General features: G+C 41.0%; 2 protein-coding genes across 11 annotated transcripts in view; one reads left to right on the top strand and one right to left on the bottom strand.

Moving 5' to 3' along the window:
• The window catches only part of CMSS1 (cms1 ribosomal small subunit homolog), a 363702-nt gene that overhangs the window by 105514 nt on the left and 237339 nt on the right, over positions 1-20849 (top strand). The gene's annotated exons all lie outside the window — the stretch shown is intronic.
• Positions 1-20849, bottom strand: part of FILIP1L (filamin A interacting protein 1 like) — a 303273-nt gene that overhangs the window by 99918 nt on the left and 182506 nt on the right. For 4 of the 8 annotated variants that reach the window (XM_005283529.5, XM_005283533.5, XM_024100355.3 and 1 more), the window contains 2 exons: positions 6949-7127; positions 6169-6213 (listed from right to left, as the gene is read on the bottom strand). In XM_005283529.5, the coding sequence (XP_005283586.2) occupies positions 6169-6213; positions 6949-7127 (224 nt within the window). The other 4 variants (XM_065587585.1, XM_005283531.5, XM_065587606.1 and 1 more) reach the window with 2 other exon arrangements.

Here is a 20849-nt window from a genome sequence, read left to right as displayed (position 1 = left end):
CCTCCCCACTACCCTCACCTTCGCATCAGATCCTCTTCATATAAGAGGAAAATAAAGAAAAAGGCTTTTTTTTAGACTGTAAACTCTTCTAGACTAGACTGTCTTTTTCAGCCTTGTACAGCCCTGAGCACATTGTAGATGTGAAGTAAAATATTGTAGCAATAGGGAATGGGAAAAAGGAGAAATGCAATATGAAGATAAGATGTAAAATGGGGAGGGAGGATGGTCAGGAGAAAAAGATGCCCATGCAGCCAAACCCTCAGTCAAATCCCAGACGCTTAGGTTTTAGAGGCGCAAAGTAGCAATCCCCCTTAATCCTTAATCTTATGTTTTGCCTGCAGTGGCCTGTAAACAAGCCCCACAGCTTTTGTGCTGCAGTTGTGCAGATGCTGCCCTTTTTAATAGTAATAACTGCAGCTGCATGGCTCATTACTGCCTTCAGCATTGGGCCTGCATCCAGTCTCCATACAGACAACTTTCAGCAGAGATCTTGTGGTGACAGAATGGACTCTACCCAGGGTGAATAAAAATCAATGATTAAAAAAAAAATAGGATTTTTTTTTATTTAAATCGGATTTTTTGATAAAATGCTTTTTGAGGGGAAAAGACCTATCTAAAGATAGTTTTAATTAAGATACATTATAGCTCAAAGATATCTCATCATGGACTAGGGATTATAAATTTTAATTCTATAGTATGAGACAATATATTCATGTAATGTTTAAGAAAAGTTTTGTAAATGAATTCCAATAGTTCATGGATTAGGGACCCAATCTTATGGGGTTCCAGGGGCTTCTGTATAGATTATTTAGGTTAATCTTTCTATCTACCCAATGGGACTCAGTGCTCAGTCTAGAACAGGAATCTCAAACTCAAATTATCACGAGGGCCTCATGAGGACTAGTACATTGGCCCAAGGGTGGCATCACTGAAACCTTCCATGAGGCCCCGCCCCTTCCTCGCCTCTTCCCACCCCTTTCCCACCCCCATTCCAACCCCTTCCGCAAAGTCCCTGCCCCAACTGCGCCCCCTCCCTGGCCCTATTCCAAACCCTTCCCCAAATCCCGGTCCCGCCTCTTCTCCACCTCCTCCCCTGAGTGTGCCGCGTCCCCACTCCTCCCCCTCCCTCCTGGAAAGTCCTAAGCCTGCCAAACAGCTGTTTGGTGGCGGGAAAGCACTGGGAGGTAGGCGGAGGAGCAGGGACGCAGTGCGCTGCAGGGGGGAGGAGGGGAGCTTGGTGGGCTGCAGGAAATAACTCCGGGGGGCGGGGAGGACGGGGTGCAGGGGAGCTTGGTAGGCCGCAGGATGCATCCCGTGGGCTGCGTGTTTGAGACCCTTGGTCTAGAAGATAGCATCAGAGATGCTTAGTTTTGCAGTTCTCAAACTGTAGATTTGTGGCTCCAGAGATAACATGCTAGTTAACAGCAAAAATGTTTTAAAATAAATAATATATAGAGGTGAGAAATAACAAACCTCAACCCTATTGTCCCTCTGCAAATTTGTATACACAGAGTCAATCCCTTACCTCTCTAAAAGTGCAAAGTTTCAAAAAGTTCAATGAATAGAAGATTATTGGGGGCGGAATAGATTTGGACAAGGAGAAGTCTGGAGATAGATCTGAGACAGGAGGGACAGACAGTAGAAACAAAAGTGAAACTGTTTGAGCAGCATATTGCAAAAGTCTTGAGGTCTTTCTGAGTGTAGCCTTCATTGATTTGAGATCTACCATACCAGTCTCTCACTAGAAGGGAAAACCTATAATGGCAGCAGGCCATAAAAGAGACCCAGTTTGGGAATAAGAACCATTCAAGAAATATATGTTTGTTGATGATGTTTTAAAGAAAGTCACACCAGTGAACTGGTGGAAGTCAGTTAAGCACTTGGATTCAGAGAAGTGATAATCTCACTTTTAACAGCAGTAGCTTCTTCTGGTGGTGTAGAAAGAATATTTTCTTCCTTTGGACTAATTCATTCCAAATTGAGAAATAGTTTGGGACCTGAAAAAGCAGGAAAGCTTGTTTTTCTTTTCCAGATTATGAACAAACAGGAAAATGAAGGTGAAGACGACCGAGTTAGCTGCAGAAGCCAATATTATAAGTTTCTCATGTTGACCTGGCTGACATAGTCAATTTTTTTTTTTTTAAATATTTCATTTAACTATTTAGTTAAAAACAATTTTAACAAAAACAAACCCGACTTTTAAAAACTTGAATGTTTAACTAAATTAAAAAATTCATATGCTTGTTTTGTTAAAATATTATACGTTTGCTGTTGAAGAAAAAAATCCAGAATACATAACGTTGTTGTTTTAGTTCAGTAAAACAATTTAAATATCTCTCTGGTGATGTTCTCCTCCTAATTCGGCATGGCAAGAAAATCCTCCAAATACTAGTGATTGACCTGTTGAATTGGAGATAGTTCACCTCCCAGTGACTTCATAAATATCTGCTTCAATTACCTTTGGTAAATGAAATAACCAAACAATCATTCATTTTCTGATATAGCTGTAAAACTAATCTGAAAAGTTTTCAAAATAAATCACTTTAAAAATGTATAGTGTGTATCTTCTAAAAATGAAACCTACATCTATCTCTGAATTGTGAAGAATATGTGTTAAGGTTATAACAACCAACAAGAATGCACTTTTATGTAGAAATCTATGATTAAATCGAGTCTTCCTGACTAGTAAATCAGTTTGATTTAAATCAAATCCACCTTAACTCTACCTATTCTGGAGGCTCCAGTAGAAAAAAACAGCACCCTTCCTCTGCAGGCATAAGACAACGACTTACTCCCTGCCAGGAGTCTAGAATTCATGCCAATCCGTGCTTAATTTGTGCCAGGGCTTGCCGGGGCTCAGCCCCGGCACCTTTAGGCTTGGCAGTTCATAGCCCCAGCACCTCTGGGCTTACCGCATCAGTTATGAAAGTAAAAAAAAAATGCTTGAGCCCTGGCACCAAATTGCTTGAGCCCCGGCACCTCTTTCATTACAAATACCAATTCATTCCTATTTGGCCAGGGCACATACAGGTTATACTTTGTGCTTATATGTGGGAAAGACATTTCCAGTTACTGTCCATTGTCCCCACCCTGTTGCCCAGTGGCCCCGATAGTCTTAAAAAAACTCTGCTTGTTTTTTTTGGCTGGTAAGAATTGCAAAGAGCAATGTGTTATACAGTGGGCTGTGTTTTAAAAAATAAAGAAAGAAAAACCAGCATTTACTCATTGCAATAGTTAAATTTATTGCAGCATTTGCAATAATTCCTGTTCCTTTATTTATTTTATTATGTTTTTAATAAGTAAAATAAGTTTAATATAAAATTGGCACATGTGACTGTGAATGAATAAAGGTAATGAAAGTATTAATTTTTCCTCCTGTCACTAACAAACTAGCAGCAGTTAAAAAACAAAAAGCAAAACAACCCCGGAAAAATAAATTCAACATGTGTCTACAAATACTTACAGTAAATCTCAGAAAGGGGATGTTAACCATCAAGATGCAATTTGGAAACCATTTTGTATTTCTTAATGAGAGAAGGCCATGGAGTGGTTGTCATAGGATGGCAACAAGAAAGGAGATTTAAAAAATAACAACAAAAAACTAAAGATTTTAGCAGCCAATGTTGTTGAAAGTCCATCCAACATGGGTTTCCACATCTAGAGAGCTAGCGTTAGTCTTCTTGCAAGCCTAAACTTCTGATGGTGGCAATTTACAAATAGTCTTGTTGCCATCCCATGAAGTCAATCAAACTACTGCTATGATGATTAAAGTTAAACATATGCTTAAGTGATTTGTTGGCTCAGGGCCAGCGTGCTCAACATTTTGCAGGATCAAACCATAAGCTCTGTTTGCTTGCAAAAGAAAAGCAATGTCTGAGGAAACTGCCTCAGCGGAAAGATGGAGACTGGTGTTTTTTTATATTTTTTTGATAAATAAGTGATTGTTTCATCACCAAGAATGTCACTGAACACTCATCATTTCAGCTCTTGGTTCTTGCGCACCTTGAAATAGGAGACAGTTGCTTTCTGTTGAGATTGGAAGATGATAAAAGGCACCCAGTGATTAGTAAGAGCTGCAGCTGACTGATAATTCCTCTAGTCTCACTACCATTTCAATGACAATTTCTAGTGCTCCAGCATAATTGGAGTCCAAGAGATCCAAGTATTATTTTGGATGCATAATCCCGTATTATTCATAATCCCATTTGGCTTTCATGCACGCTACCCTTCCAAAGTTAAACCTTCTTGCATACACTGTAGTTTAATTATTTCATGAGAGAAAGTTAGTGAAACAAAAGTTCTGGATTTAGCTTTGAAACGGAAATAATAATATTAGAAATGTTACATAACTTTCCACATTTAAAGGAGAAGGCTGCCTCTTACTTATGTGGAAAATTTGTTAAATTGCATTGACAAAAAACTGGCTTCTTTTTAAAAAATAGAATAAAAAATAAAGCCCAAAATCACTGGCATTGCTTTTCGTGTGAAGCTTTTCACATAACTCTGCTTGTTCACAAGCCAAATGCAAAATTCAGGTAATCAGAATATTGGTAATTAGATGTTTTGAAATGGGAAAAAATATGTCATTGTGTGTGTGTGTGTGTGTGTTTCAAACATCAAGCTGTACAGCATAATATTAAGGGAGCTTCGCCTTAATTTATGTGAGATTTCCCCCCCCCCCATTATGGCAGGCAATTGCTTAGAGATCTTGATGGCAACATCACTTGGCAAACATTTTGGACTGTGCTCAACATGTGACATCACACTCCTTTAGGGTTTTCCACATAAAATGAGTTCTCCAAAGAAAACACAGAAATTGGGATTTAATCTGAAATCTAGTATTACATTCTCTAAGGTCTTATTAGTCACCTCAATAATTCCCTCCTCCTCCCTTGACAGATATTACTAAATGCTGCAGATAGTAGTAGTAAACCTTTTACAGTCTTTTTATTATTATTATATTTATTATTCCTAAAGGTTCTTAATCCTACATTTATCCCCCCCCCCTTTTTTTTTTTAAACAAGGATTGTGGCATTTAGCTTTCTTTCTGTGCACACTCCCACTGATTTGGGTATAGCTGATGACAGTTTGTTTAATTTAGTATCTTGGTTTATTGTGCCCAGGCCCTTGGAAGTTAATTTCTCTTGCTTTTTGAGAGAGGTGTGCGTGTTTGGGAAGAAGGGTGTAGACCAAAACATTGTCTGTTTTGTGTTTTGGCTCCTGATATATCAACATTTTACAATATGTTGGTTGGAGAGAAAGCCCATTGTGTGTCTCCTGGGGACCCTGTTCTTTCTTCTTTGCCTCCTGTTTCCGTGTCCCTCTACATCTGTTTATATTTATCTATGAATAAGATAATTTTTCTCCTGTTATGTGTATAGCATTTATATGTAATCGCAGTCCATACATATGGCTTTGTCCTTGGTAGAAAGCCTGGATGCTGTCTGTGATAGACCTGAATGAGAGAGGTGCAGCAGCAGGAAGGGTGAAAGTAGCGAACAGTGCCAAAATACATGAAACATGATGTTATACAGGCGAAGCAGAGGAAGAATTATCTATGCATCATGTGAGTTTAGAAAAGGCTTGACGTTCTCACACCCAAACATTTCCATCTGGAAGCTGTTCCTAAGCAAACGGAAATAGAGACGATATTCTCATATCTTCTGGAGTAGTTGTGCAGGGAATAGGATACGTTCCTCAATTATTTTTTCCTGTACCTTTTGGGGATATGTTTGGGTTAATTGCTGTTTCAAAGAGGCGGGACATTTTAAAAGTTATTTTTTAAAGACAGTAAATGACATCAAACTCTTTTGCTCCTTCCTTTGTGAGAGTCAGTGCAAAATCTTCATACTGTGCTTATGCAAGATGTTTGTGGCAATTCAGGGTTGCATTTTAGAAAGAAAGTTTTGTTTTGATACCATTGCAGGTCTAAAAGTGCTTAAGGGCTTTCTCCTAATTTTCAAAGCTCTTAATAATTTTCTCTCTGCCTTTTTCCACCCTGTCTCTGTTCCTTTCAGTCTGTCTATATCTCTTCTGGATACTTACTTTGTCTCCTTCCGCCACTCCAGACTGCATGCCTGCTTTCGTATTGTCCTGACACTGACCTCCTTCAAAAACTTTGAAAGATGCACCAGTTCTATGCTGCATTTAGCTTATAATGTACTCACACTTTTCTGTGATTTGTAGTATAATGTCCTTGTTCCGGACAGTCCCTCCGCAAAAGAATAAATGGACACAAATCAGACATCAGGAATGGTAACATACACAAGCCAGTAAGTGAACACTTCAATCTCCCTGGTCATTCTATTACAGATTTAAAAGTCACTATCATTGAACAAAAAAACTTCAGAAACAGACTTCAAAGAGAAACAGCAGAACTAAAATTCATTTGCAAATTCAACACCATTAATCTGGGCTTGAATAGGGACTGGGAGTGGCTGGCTCACTACAGAAGCAGCTTTTCCTCTCCTGGAATTGACACCTCCTCATCTATTATTGGGAGTGGACTACATCCACCCTGATTGAATTGGCCCCTGTCAACACTGGTTCTCCACTTGTGAAGTAACTCCCTGCTCTCCATGTGTCAGTATATAATGCCTGCATCTGTAACTTTCACTCTATGCATCCGAAGAAGTGAGGTTTTAACTCACGAAAGCTTATGCCCAAATAAATCTGTTAGTCTTTAAGGTGCCACCAGACTCCTTGTTGTTCTTGTTATATTAAACTGTAAATTGCTTGGGAGGAGGATCTGTTAACTTATTGGCATACTTCACCGGCTGTACAGAGTTGTGTACATTGGTGGTTTGTATATACATGATTTTCAAAACATTTTGTTTTGGAGATATTTTCTGGTCTTAGACTTAATGCAGAACAAGAAAGTAGAAAGCTACTCAGAAGTCATTTTCGAATTAAGTAACATTTTGTTAACAAATGTAAGGCAACCTTACCTTTCTCGTTCTTGTTCCAGTAAATTTGTAAATTCATCACTTTTTTCCATATACTCTGTATGCTTCCTCTTCTCATCTTCTAGCTCGTACAGAGTCTGTCTGTGTGATTTTTCTGCCATTAAAAGCTGCTCCAGCATTCGTTTGTGAGTTTCTTTCTGTTTCTCAACAAGTTTGTCAAGCTGCAAAAGAAACAAAAACTCTTGCAGTGCTGTAAAATTCTTACTTGCTTCAGTATTTATTTGCTCACCCCAAATTATGCTAAATTATTTCTTAGTCATCAATATAATCTTTAGAGAGACATTTTTAAGTACTACAGGCTCAAAGTTTAACCTAATATAAAATAGAATTTATAACCTGATGGCTAAAATCTTTGGAATCTACTTGGAAAGCATTATTTAACTCCCCTTCATTGTTGAGAAATTTTAAAATAAATTAAGGTTTTATTTTGTGAGACTCTCAACTACGTTGTGTTCGACAACTAGCTCCTTAGCAGCTATTAACATTTACAGTTCCCAGAGCTGTGCTCATATCGTCGATAATTCGGCGGAGAAACAGATGTCTTGGCATAAGGTGCTCTCTGCTTTAGGTAGGAGCTGGTTTTTTTTTTGTTAAGCAAAAATAGCCATCTTAATTTCAGCTCCATTTTAAATATTACTAAGCACCAAGACAATGTTTTACACTGAACCCTTTACAAACAATAACTAATTATTTTTCACAACATCCTTGTGAGGTAGGTGCATATATCAAAAAGTTACTTCTGTCATGGTCCTCTAGCAAATGTATGGTAAAGCCAGGATTGGAACTCTGTTTCTGGCTCTATCCTATATTCATTCTACTTAGCTGCACTTCCTCCTGTGTGTGGGATGTACAAAATTTGATGTTTATCTTACAAAAAATGACAAAACTGATGGAAGAACCGCTAATTTTAAACAACGAGGAGTTATTTTCATTATGTGACAGGATTGTTTGAAAGAAAAGTGTATGCTTTTTAGAAATATAAGTCTACATTTTCACAAGTAATTAGTGATTTGGCTTGCATCAATCTGTAAGTGCCCAACTTGAGACACCTTAAATGGGCGTGACTTCCAGAGGGTAGGCATGCAGCACTTTCTGTAAATCAGGCCCCTTTTAAAGGTGTCTTATTCTTAAACCTCAATAGTCACTTTTTTTAAATTTAGGCCACATATTTTAATTTTCCTAAACAGCTTAAAAAATTTATTTTGCCATTGGCATAACTAGAGTGTTACTTTATTAAGTGATACTTTATTAAGCTGAATGTTGTTTCTCAAAAATACCTGCGAATGCTTGATATCTTTTAAAATTCAGTTCCCCTAAAAATGTGCAGGAATATGTGTGCAAAACTGGGAATAAAGGGTTGGATTTTGCACTTATGAGCCATTGATCTTGTTAGTGATGGTATGAGGAGGGATTCCTCAGCAGCCAGAGAAACTAGGAGGAATTCTGAATCTTTGTCCCATTGTTACTTCACCTCCTTCTTTTCAGAAGGTTGTCATTGTTCTTATGTTGACTCAATCATGTTAATTTCCTTTTTTTGGAAAGGTAAGTCTGTGGTATAAGGCTAAGGTCTTCTTTTAACCACATGCAGTTTTAGTAGGTCATGACTGATTTTTAGTATTTTACTCTATTAACAGGAAAAAAAATTCAGAAATCGTCAATGTTGGTAAAGCAAGCCCAGTTCTAGCTTTCAGTTGCTTCATCTTTCTGCATCTTTTCCCCATAAGGCACTCCATGGGCCCATAGAAATGCTGGAGGCCTCAGATTCTCCAGGCCACCACTCATTACAAAGAATTTAATACCAAAGAGCATTATGGGTCATCGTCAGTTCATGCTCATTCAAGGTTCTCCCAAGATGAGAGATGATGGAAAATGTAAGGACTATATCTCTGCCTTTCTGTCTAGAGTGTAACATGAGTTCCTTGGATGAGCGAACGTTCTTTGTTCTTCCCCTGTGGGTCCCAGTATCTTCCCTAGTACCTGATCCAGATTCTTTATAAGCTTTCTGCAGTTTTTTTGATCTGTTTATGGTTTATTTAAGATAGATCTAGTAGGCTGTCTTTCCTCCTCTTTAATTGTTGTTGACTTATTTGGTGATGCTGACAGTGACAAACTCAGAAGCATTTATTTATTAATATAGCATTTGTATATTTGCCGAGCCAAGCAATAGCGTTTTTAGTGGCCAAGTGGAGCTCCTGGAGCCCACCATTGATTTTGGTTAATGGACACTCCTTGACAATGTGTATCATTGTTTGATCTGCAAGGCAGCTGCAGCTTGTTTCGAAGACCCCAATGGTGCTGATTGGCTGCACAGAGGCCTTACTCGGTCCGGAATCGGTTCAGAAAGGGCCACTGATGACATGACAGGTCGAAGCCAGGCGGGTGAGCAGTAGGGTTGGTGATGAGGAACTGATTGGTGGTTGGTGTTAAAGCACCAGTCTTCCTGCCACAGGGACTCCGCTGTCATGTCCTGGCTTGGCAGCCTCAACCACAGTGGGTGTCATGATGAAAGATGTGTGGCTTCTGGGCTAAAAGGGTCATTGAACAAGGGCAATCGTGGGTTGGCACATACCTTCTCAAGCAGCTTGCCAGCTGCAATCTCCCCCCGATGTAAGGGGGAGCAACGTGGCTCAGAACTGGAAGCCATGGAAGATAAGTCAGTCAGAGAGTTCCTGTGATGATACGCATTGTTGAGCCGAGTTGCACATCAACAAGTTGGGATGTACCAACCCACTCCTTACTGATGCACAGTACTCTGCTATTGAGTACGAGATGGCAAGGACTGAGGTCCTTAGGGTTGGAGCATCCGCTCCCCAAAAAGAGCCTGCTAATTTGCTGAGAAGGTTGTTGCATGACTTGACCTTTGCTTAGGTGGCTGTTGTATGTCAGTGTTCGGTCGAGGGTCACACCCTCGATATGCTGGGTATGCTTCAGCCTCTGGCCATTCGTTATGATGTTTAGTTCTCTTTTAGCATTGGCATGGTGGAGGTGGAATGTTCTAGGGACAGTCTTGTAGTAGTCGACCAGCGTTGTAGCATTTTCACTCAGAGTCTTCTCCAGCTCGGAGAAAGTCTGAGCCTGTAGCCTGCAGCAAATGTCTGCATAAATGAACTTCCATGACTGGGTGGATAATAGATCATTGATGTATAGCTGGAACATGATTGGGGCTAAAACAGACCCCTGGGATAACCCATTCATCTGTTTTTTCCAAGCACTTGTTTTCTCACCCGCATGTACTCTGGACCGTCTGTCTTGGAGTAGCAGTTCGATGGCATCAGTAACCCATGGAGGGAGGACTCTTGATATTTTAACAAGTAAACCCATGTGCCACACCATGTGGTATGTTGCAGTGAGGTCAAGGAAAATAGTGCCTGTTTTCAAGGTTTCTTTGAAAACTGTTTTGCATGAATGTGGTTAGGGAAGTACTTGGTCACATGTGCTTCGACCTTGTTGAAAGCCTGCTTGCTTGACATCCAAGGTGTTTTGTACCTCTGGTGGTGTTTGCTGTAAAATTAGATGCTCTAGAATCTTGAGCCACATAGAAAGCAGCACGTAGAGTGATGCCTGGTTTTTACTAGGTGGTGGTTTTGGGAGGCCAATGACTTTTGAGATGCGCCAGGTTTTCGTCTGTCTTTCTTCATTGGTGACCCTTGTGAAGAATTGAGCCAACCAAGAGCAGGCCAAGATTTTTCAGGAACTCTGGAAGGATGTTGTCATAGCCAGCAGCAGTGCCAGACTTGATGTTATCTAGCATTCTGTCCAATTCTGGAACTGTGAATGGTTCAGGGCTCTGGATTTGTGTTGCCTTTGGAATACCGTCCACTCTCTCTGGACTCAAAACTTCACTTCTTTTTCCAAGGGTGTCTTTCCCATGTGAAACAGGTGCCTGGCTACTTGGTGAGCACTCACAGATGATCAGCTTGGTGTCAGTGGTTGCTGGGCAACTCCAAGGCAACGAAGTAAACTCCAGTATTTCTGGCTGGAATGAGTAAAGTCCAGGTTCTTTGTTTTTTTTTCTCTCATCCAGCTTGGTGAGCACAGCTCAAAACTTCTATTAAGTGATTGTCCATGTCTGGGTGACCAGGTGACTCACTGCTTGAGTAGAGCAGCACACGCCTCTTCAAGGCAGGGAATGTACACAGGGCAATATCTGTGTGGAATGGCTCTGGTGGCTGCTTTGTAGATCGCTCTACAGAAATGCCTGTAAGCCCACTCTATCAGGATGTGGTGGGGTGGTATTGTTACAGTACTCTGTCCCAGTGCCTGGCTGTATTTCTCCCAGTTGGCTTTGTGCAGGTTCCATTGGTGCCTCTTTGTGCTTGTGATGATTGGTAGCTGTATGATGGCTATTGAAGTCTCCAACATAAACAGCTGTAAACTTGGAAGGATCTGTTGACCCCAACTAATGCTAGGAGGCTCATAGATGTTTGCTAACTGAATTGTGCCAATCTTGATGACATTGCAGTATTCAGAGGATGACAGATAGACCATATCTGCAATGGTAGCCCAAACATATGTGGCAATCTGAAGCATTGGCAGGACTGTGAACTTCAAGTTGATGACATTCCAATCAGAAAAGATTGTTTTTCATATGGGTTTCTTCATATGTGTCGTCTTCCTTCTTATTTTGGAAATATCCCTTCCTGTCTTTTATCAGCACTCTTTATTGGTTGAGGAAAAGTTCTCTGTGTAACCATGATGTACGTAAATTCAAGTTCCATTTCAATCATAACTGAGAATGAGAATAAGTCATCCAGTTCCATAAATGTCAGTTTCAGCTCTTCTCTGAAGTGGCAAAAGACCTTGATTATTACAGTGGCTTGGATTTGTGCCTGATTAAGGGAAACATAAAATGGAACAGCTCCTCCCCGGCCTGCATCATTCAGTCAGGATTGGAAGTCCTTTGACCAAGAAAGTCTTGACTTGCTGGGCTGAAAGAGAGTCTCTCTGAGATCTTATTTGAAACCTAATTCTCCCAGTAACCAAGACTTCATCTTGCAGCACATTTGGCTCGATTCTGCCATGAGTTCCAAGGACTGAAGTGAGCTGGATTGAAAGATCAGCCTACAGCCCTTATTTTGTCCTCTTTCCTATTTACTGTGGCACTTTTTCTGATCTGTAGTGACACTCTTCTTTGTATGTAGCTTAATATCTATGATTTGTATGGTGCTTTGGAGCTAGATGGCAAGCATGGTAACATTGTTTTTTTTTAACTTGGGGTTGATGGTTCCAAGCAGGCCGTTAGGATGTTCTTGAGATCTCCCTCTTACACAAAAATGTATAGGGGGAGTATAAAGTAGACGACTCTCTTATCCAAGTATTTACTTTCTAAATAATTTAGTTAGAGAAGACTTGTAAATAAAAAGGATTCTCAGCCCCTTTGTATGTGGGGAGGGTTCTGAGTTACTACAGAGAATTCTTTCCCATGTGTCTGGCTGGTGGGTCTTGCCCACGTGCTCAGTGTCTAATTGTTCTCCATATTTGAGATCGGGAAGGAAATTTCCCCCAGGTCTGATTGGCAGAAGCCCCGGCGGTTTTATGTCTCCCTCTGTGGCATAGGGCATGGGTCACTTGCTGGTTTGAACTAGAGTAAAATGGTAGAGTCTTTGTAACTTGAAGTCTTTAAATCAAGACTGGAGGGCTTTTGTAACTCAGCCAGAAGTTATGGGTCTATTGAAGGAATGGGGGATGAGGTTCTATGGCCTGCAATGTGCAGGAGATCAGAGTAGATGATCATGATGTTCCCTTTGGGCCTTAAGGTCTATATATGTCAGAGAGAGCATGGGGACAGTCTGCTATGGCCTTCTTGTTTATTAGTCAGGATATAAGACTGTTTGAGTGCTAAACTTCATCCAAAACCCATAAAAATACTCTCTTCCTGGATTAGTTTGCCCAGCCATAGTGGATGGGTGGTAGATTGCCCCAGTCAGCATGGTTTCTTCTTTGTGGAATAATTCAACTTAATCAGAAAACTCCCCAACCTCTGGAGTCCAACCCATTCCTGTGTATCTACTGTGCACAGTCCAGCCTTCTCAGTGCTCTCTTCTGCTTCGCAAACAGCTACAGTTATAGCCCTTCCCCAAAACACATGTGCAAAAGGATAGAAAGACTGAGCTGAAGTTAACCCCTTGTTCACTGGGGGGCAAGTAGAGCTGGTGATGGAAAAGAAGAAAGTTCAATTATTTTTAAACCTCCCCCTTTTAAATAATAATTGTCGGAGAAAAACAGAGTTCTCACTATTTGTTTAGGTACAGCAAGTCAGATGCTTTATTAACTCTTACAATTGTGCAGAGGAGAGAGCTAAGCAGATCTCTCTCAGGTAACTAATTACAGCAAGCATTTATACCTTTCATTACAGAAATAATGAGGGACAGCTGCATTTTGTTTATACATAGGCCATCTTGATATCTCATTTCTTCACTTGTTTTGACTCTTGCCAACATACAATATTTTCTATACCTTATCTACACAAGGTCTTCTACACCTTATCTATACCAGGTCATAATGACTTCTTACACAGTTCTTTCTCACCCGCCTCACACAATCCTCGCTTCTACAAATCTCGCGTTATCAGGGTTACAGTTAGCCTGACTCTAGCTAACGAACTGTCATGTATTGCATCCCCTTCCTGTCAGTTCTTTCTCTGCTTCCACAATAAAAAGATAGGAATTCCAAAAACTGAAATATTTGGACTAGCTCTATTGTTGGTAAAAAACAGAGGGAATTTTTTCGGAACATTGATTTGAAATATTTCCCAATTTTTTTAGATATTTTAATATTTCAAAATTTGTAAAAATTGTAAAACTCCAACCAGCTCTAGAAGCAAGTGTTCTACGTCCCATTACACAGTGTCTGCATCAGACTGGTAAAACTGTGCTCCACACATTGTTAAAGTGCATGCAGTCTCCTGCTCTTAGATGAGGTGGCTTTCAGGCAGATAATCTAAAAGTTGACTATAAATAAGCATGGAGGAGACCCTCACTTTGGCTCAGCTGACAATTCAGTGGACTTGCTGAGCATGCTTCAGTAAGTGGTGAGTTTCTCCTGATGACGTTAGTGGAGTCACAGTCAATGATATAAGGGAATGCAGGAAAATAGACCATGATAGGAGGTGTGAGGCTTGAGATTTTTTTGGGGTGTGTATCTGTGGGGACAGGGAGGAAGGAAGCCAAAAACTGAGAGATCCATATCGCCATTGCTTCAAAAATGTGTATATGACTCCAACAGGATGGAAATTGCTATCTTAGAAAACATAATGAAACTTCTTGGCTTACATTTCATTAAAGCCAAACATAAAGGAATGACTGGTTTCCCAGCATATAAATGACTGTTGGAGGTGCATGCCCAGGGTAGTCAATCAGATATAAATAAATGGTATTAACAAGCCGAAAATATTCCTGTTTTGTGATTCTTGGTGTGAAGGACATGGGAGCTCCCCATAGTATTTTATGAATATTATATGTTCTATCTGTTTGGAGTTCCATTGTGGTATTTGCTGTAATTACAGGAGGTTTATTAAAGCAGTGATTACTTGTATGTATGCAGGGAAGTGGAAAAAAAAATTCACATTGTTCCATTCATTGATACTTAATGGACAATGCAGATGTCATTCACTTGGAAGTTTTGCCTCTGGCCTTACTGAGAGCTGTAACCTCAGAGGGGGCAGCGGCAGGCAGGAAACTAGAACAAAGAATTTGGTGTGGATAAAAGGACAGTTCCTGTAGAAGAGGGGAGAGTGAGGCAAGGACTCTGGGGAGCAGACTGAACCTCAGTCCCCAGAAGGTGAGGATGATAACTAGGCTTGCCTAAGCCTCTAGATAGGACAGATAGATGTATAGACTGTTTAGGAGTTTTTTTAACAGAATACTCTTGCGTTATGCTTTGATTGTACCTTTGAGTACAGAGTAAACAATACTCTGTTCTGAAAAGACTGTTAGGGTCACTGTGTTCACAGCTTGTTACAGCTCCTGAAGGGAAGTTTTGTAGGTAGCTGAGCCCAGAGCTGCTGGGCAATCACGGTTGGTACACCGAGTGCTGTAGCCAGAGGACAAGGTCTCAGAGTGGGAGAATTGTGGAATTCTGTTCAGTGGAGCAGCTAGGAGTGGAAATTTGGGTGGGTCCGACTTTCAGGTGGACGGGCAATGACAGATTGTAATAGCTCAGCTACTCCCCCGATGTCATGCCCTCTCCCTATCCCTGGTTCCGCAGATACAAGGCTTCACCTGCCAAGCGGGGCACATGCATGGGGCAGCTCAGAAGATGGGCAGGCAGAGCTGCTGGAGCGTAACTTTCTGAAGGGCGGGTGCACAGCTCCATCCTGGAGCTCAGGTGCCTCAGTGACACTCTGGGCCGCTGTGGCAGTATTACACCCCGCTAAGATCAGGGTGGGCCTGGAAGCTAAGTGGGTGGGTGATGGCCACGCCTCTGATTCCGCTTTGAAAGAGGTGTAGGCACAGGGCTTGTCACCTGGTGGAGTGCACTCTGAGACACTAAGGGAGGAAGGGTGAAAAGTAAAGATATCCCTAAACCATCATACTTGGTACCTACAACTCTAGGATTGGAAAATGTGAACTGCGATCCCAGTAAAGACACTGGATGTGAGAATTCTAAATAGGCATGATTGCTCCCAAAACTCTCTGGCCAAATGTTGCATCTGCAAAAAATAGGCTCTATATACAGTCTCTGACTAAAGACCCAGAGAGTGCTAACAAGCAGCCCTGTAAATGTCCACTAAAAATACAATTACAAAATCTTAATTAAATGATCTGTTGTTCTGTAATTTGTTCTTGCTAGCTGTGTGTTTTTGCTAGATCTAACACTTGGACATACTGTGCAATACAATGGAAAATGTGAGAGGCTAGTTCTTGCGTAACGATGAATAGTTTCACAAGCTAGAAGGTCACAAGAATTTAATCATTTAGAAACATTTTACCACCCACTGGTATCTAAAATCAAAACAGAATAGCATGCCTCATATCTTTTGTGCTGGAGCTGGATTCTTAAACTTTTTCTCTAGGCTGTTTTATGTGTAGTGGCACTATGCCAGTATAAAATCTGAGAGAGTTGCTTTTCTTTATATAAATCCTTATGTTCAGAGAATGAATAAATTAATTAATAATGCCACTGTTAGAGTATGTGTGTGTGTGAATAATCTTTGGTTTAAGATTATATATGATAAAGCACTGTGCAGAGAGAGATTTGGGTCTTTCTGAATACATATTGGCATTTCTTCACTCCCTTACAACAGTTTGAGCCAAATATTTATTTAGACAAAATATACTTGTCCCAGCTACCAAGTTTCCAGAATTGATGTTACTTTTTGCCCCCATGACTGTAATCCATGGGCACTGCCTGCCTTCTCCTATGGGCATTTGAAATTTGTGGCCAAAATTTGCAAGATGATAGAGATGCCATTGACTGTGCTCTGTTTAATAGGTGATAAGAGTGCATCCTTCTCTCAACTGATTGGCATTGGACTTGAACAGATGGATTAAAACTTGATTGGGGCTAGACTGATGCAAGATGTTAGCTCCCCCCCCAGGAGGCATGATGGACAAATCTCAGTTTAGGACCCTTCGGAGTCTGACCGGAGAGGAAGGTGATGGCAAATTTTTGAGCTTCAGCTGATCTACAGCTAATTTACCAGTGGCCATAGAGAGTTCTAAATCTGAAGTGGCTTGTTAATGATAGGGATATTAAAATAGAAAAAGAGAGGAGACTGTTAATCCTCGTATCCCCGTCTTTAAAAAAAAAAAATTCAAAGTTGGGGAAAGGGCTTCCATCATGCAGTTGCCTCCAGTATGTTTGGTGCATTTCCTCTCATCTATCAGACAAGTGGCAAGGTTTATCCATGGCCAGTCTCTTGCCCTATAGCAGGCAAGGTAGACAGACATGGCAAGCAAAGGAATCACATGTGACAGGCGTTATTCACATTTCTTAAAGCACTACTGGAAGGCACTCAGATACTACGGTGATGAGGGTAGTACAAAAAATGAGTATAGAATAGAGTTATCCCCAAATTGTTCTCTTGCCTCTCAGAGGCAGCTGCAGTTGGTACAGTCTCTTCAAGGTGTCACCCCCTTCCCCCGCAGGCCTTTACGGCTTCAGAGCCCTAATGGAGCAGAAGAAAAAAGATGAGGGAAGAAGGACAGAAAAATACAACTCCTGTGTGAGCATGTTCTGTGTAGAGTCCCCCTCCCTGCCATCCTGTTGCAGTGATAGCAAGGTCAGATGGGATCAGGCTTGCCCCTACCAGAGATAGAAGGGGAATGTACCATCCAGTAAAACCTAGCAAATTCAGACTCATAGGGGGAGTCCTGGAATAGGCAACACCCAGCCACTCCCTGTTCTAAGTTGATTTATCTGGAGAGGGCTTCCACCCAAGGTCAGAGACTGGATCAGCCAATTGTTCATGGCCTCCCTACTGTCCCCAGTAGGGTATTTCTTCTCTCTCCCTAACACAAGAATCTCCCAAAGGAGACCCTCTTTCTGCGTATTCTCAAGCCATCACTTCAATAATCCCGTGGGACTTTTCTTCTGGCTGTGAGCCAAAATATCCACCTGCTCACTTTTTATCTCATATTGGGAGTCTCTGGAGGAAGGAGAATTGGACCTGTACGCTGAGCCTTCAGATCTCTTCTGAGAATCCTGGAGTCTCTGTGGAGGAATGGGTTTAGTTATTCTCCCATCCCACTAAAACCCTGAAGATTTCTCCAATAGAGTCTAATGCCCAAGAGGATGAGGCTTGTTTGCCCATCTTTCTGTAGGGAGAATCATCGGACCAGGCTCTTCCTTGTTCATGGTAGGTTGCTAGGCCCCTGGTTCCCTTCCTTCTTGCCCCAAGAACCTGCAAAGAATCTTGTGACTGAATCATGCCTTTCATGATCTGTGACTGGCCCACATGAATGTGGGCTCAGCAGTAGCATCTCATTCCAAACCCTCAGACCGGTTCCTGGAGTCTATCATTTCCTTCTGTGATCATCTTGATCGTAAAGTGGATAATATAGTCAGGAAAACCTGCCAGCTAGCAGACTGTGACCACTTCCATCTGCAGCTTATACACCTCCAGGGTAGCTATTTCAAATGTAAGACAACATTCTTTGATCCATAGAAATCTTCCATGTGCCTTGCTGGGGTTTTTCAGCCTCATCAGCATTGACCTGAGGTCCATCCATCTTGAACTTACATCCTCAGTTCATGGGCTGTGTCTCACAGTTTTTCTAGATTCACCCTCTGGGGAATAGTCTCGTCATAGCTTCATCTCCTCTAACATCCTGGACTCCATTCTGAAAGAGGTCTCCGAGAAGAGAACCTCTCTGCCTGACATGAGAGAATTGTTTGAGAAGTGCAACTCCAGCCCGGGCAAGTAACATTCCTTTTGTGAGCTGGAATTGAAGTCAGAACTCTTTTCTGGCCAATTCAAGACCAATAGGAATCCTTTCTGATTACTCCTATCCTGCCTCATCTACCTTTGTCTCCCCCTCCCCCCGCAAAAACCATCTCCCTGTTCTTTCCTCCAATGTTTACCTCAGCCTACCCTCACCAGCAAGCACATAGGAGTCTCTCACACCTATCCTCTATCCCACCTAAACATCACCCCTCTCTCCTTTCATCCCAATGAAAATAAGCTACATCCCATATATAAGCTACACCCTGTGTAAAAATTACAACATGTTCTTGATCATGGATCAGTGTTGTAGCGTGTCTGGTGAAGACGTGCTATGGCGACAGGAGAGTGCTCTCCCATCAGCATAATTACTCCACCTCAATGAGAGGCGGAAGCTATGTCAGTGGGAGAGCATCTCCCGCTGACATAGGATGGTATAGACACGACGTTAAGTTGATGTAACTTACGTTGCTCAGGTGGGTGGCATTTTAACACCTCTGAGCAACGTAAGTTACATCGACTTGAGCGGTAGTCTAGACAAGCCCTAAGATGCTCTGAGATCAATCAGATTGCATGAGGATCCTCAAACTCTTCCTGGTTAAAAGGCCAAGTTCCCTGCCCTTACAATGTCTCTTGGAATCTGTTCAAGGAGGGAGAAAGCAGTGTATTTTTCTTGCCCTGAGGGGTACTCTTCATCGGACTTAACATTTGAGTCAAATCACAGTTTAACCTGAATTTGGGCATTCTGCCCTTAGCCCCTTGAAGGTGTTGATCCACATCATAAAACTGTGTCATAGTTGTCAAGATTGGGAGAAAACGCTCAAGAGAAGCCAGAACAGCAGGCATTTTGCAGGTCAGGGCTGAGGTACGTTGCCAGAGCTACATGAGGAAGTTCATACAGCCCTTTTCCCCACAGTGTGGTTGTCCCTCACTTCTCATACATATGTACAAAAAGCAAACAAAAAACTAAATTTATCCCTAAAACGTAAAATAAATAAATAAAATGGAAAAAATGCTATGCAATTTGTCAGTCCTTTGGTTTACTGAAATGTATGGTGTACCATGGATCTGTATCATATTTTTGCCATGCTCAGAATGTTTATCTCTGTCTTTGTAACTGCTAAGTCCAGTGACGTTAAAAAATCCTTTTGGTGCCATTAAGTGTTAGAAGGGAAAAACTGTGCCTAAACTTATGCAAAATAGCAGACTGCACTTAGCTTTTAAACTTCTTTTGACTGTTTTTCAAATAATTTCTATTCATACTCAAAGTATCTATGACATAATGCCACGGTGTTCTAACATAAATTAACTTCTGCAATTTAACTTTCTGTTTTAGATTATAGCTAGAGATTTTAACCTTCGAGCTCCTGAAATGAGTCCTGACCTTTTGGCTGACATTATTTTCTGTGAAATGAACTCTGTATCCTGGGGTATGTTTCTGTTACAGAGCCTGGAAAACACTTGGTGGAAGAAGTCTTGTTCATTACTTTTTTTAATAACAATAATCTATAATGAGCACTAAAATCATGTTTATCTGAATGAAAGTGGGGACATTCAAGAATTTATTTGGATTAACTGATATAAAGAGATTTTTTTATGTAAGTGATATACACTGGGGGTCACAATTTAAATTGAGAGAAACATAGTTCAGAAAGGATTATCTTAATTATCAGTGTTGCATTTCTGCCTTGATGAAGTTTGTAATTTTAAGTAATTTTAATAAACGTTAAAAAGCCAGATCCTACAGTTCTTGTGCACCCATAACTTCCATTGGGAGCGTAGGACATGCAAGGACTCAGGGTTGAGCCCTTAGAACCAAATTCACACCTGGCACAAGCAGAGAAATTCCCATGAAGTTAATGGAGATGTGTCTGCTTGCACCGGATATGAATTTGGTCCTCCAGAAAGCAAACTGATGCATTAAACAACATAGTTATTAGGCTAATTTTTAAAGGTCAATACTTACTACAACTTCCCTCCTCTCTTCCGGTGAAGTAAATAAGTATAGAATTATAGAATCATAGGACTAGGTCATCTAGTCCAATCCCCTGCAGTCATGGCAGGACTAAGTATTATCTAGACCATTCCTGACAGGTGTTTGTCTAACCTGCTCTTAAAAATCTCCAATGATGGAGATTCCACAACCTCCCCCTACACAATTTATTCCAGTGCTTAGCCACCCGTACAGTTAGGAAGTTTTTCCTAATGTCCAACTTAAACCTACCTTGCTGCAATTTAAGGCCATTGCTTCTTGTCCTATCCTCAGAGGTTAAGAAGAACAATTCTTCTCCCTCCTCCTGGTAACAACCCTTTATGTACTTGAAAACTGTTATGTCCCCTCTCAATCTTCTCTTTTTCAGAGTAAACAAACCCAATTTTTTCCATTTTCCCTCGTAGGTCATGTTTTCTAGACCTTTAATCATTTTTGTTGCTCTTCTCTAGACTCTCGCCAGTTTGTCCACATCCTTCCTGAAATGTGGCTCCCAGAACTGGACACAAT

This window comes from Chrysemys picta, chromosome 1, assembly GCF_011386835.1.
Source record: "Chrysemys picta bellii isolate R12L10 chromosome 1, ASM1138683v2, whole genome shotgun sequence".
Lineage (NCBI taxonomy): Eukaryota > Metazoa > Chordata > Testudines > Emydidae > Chrysemys > Chrysemys picta.
This window is presented reverse-complemented; position numbering and strand designations above follow the sequence as displayed.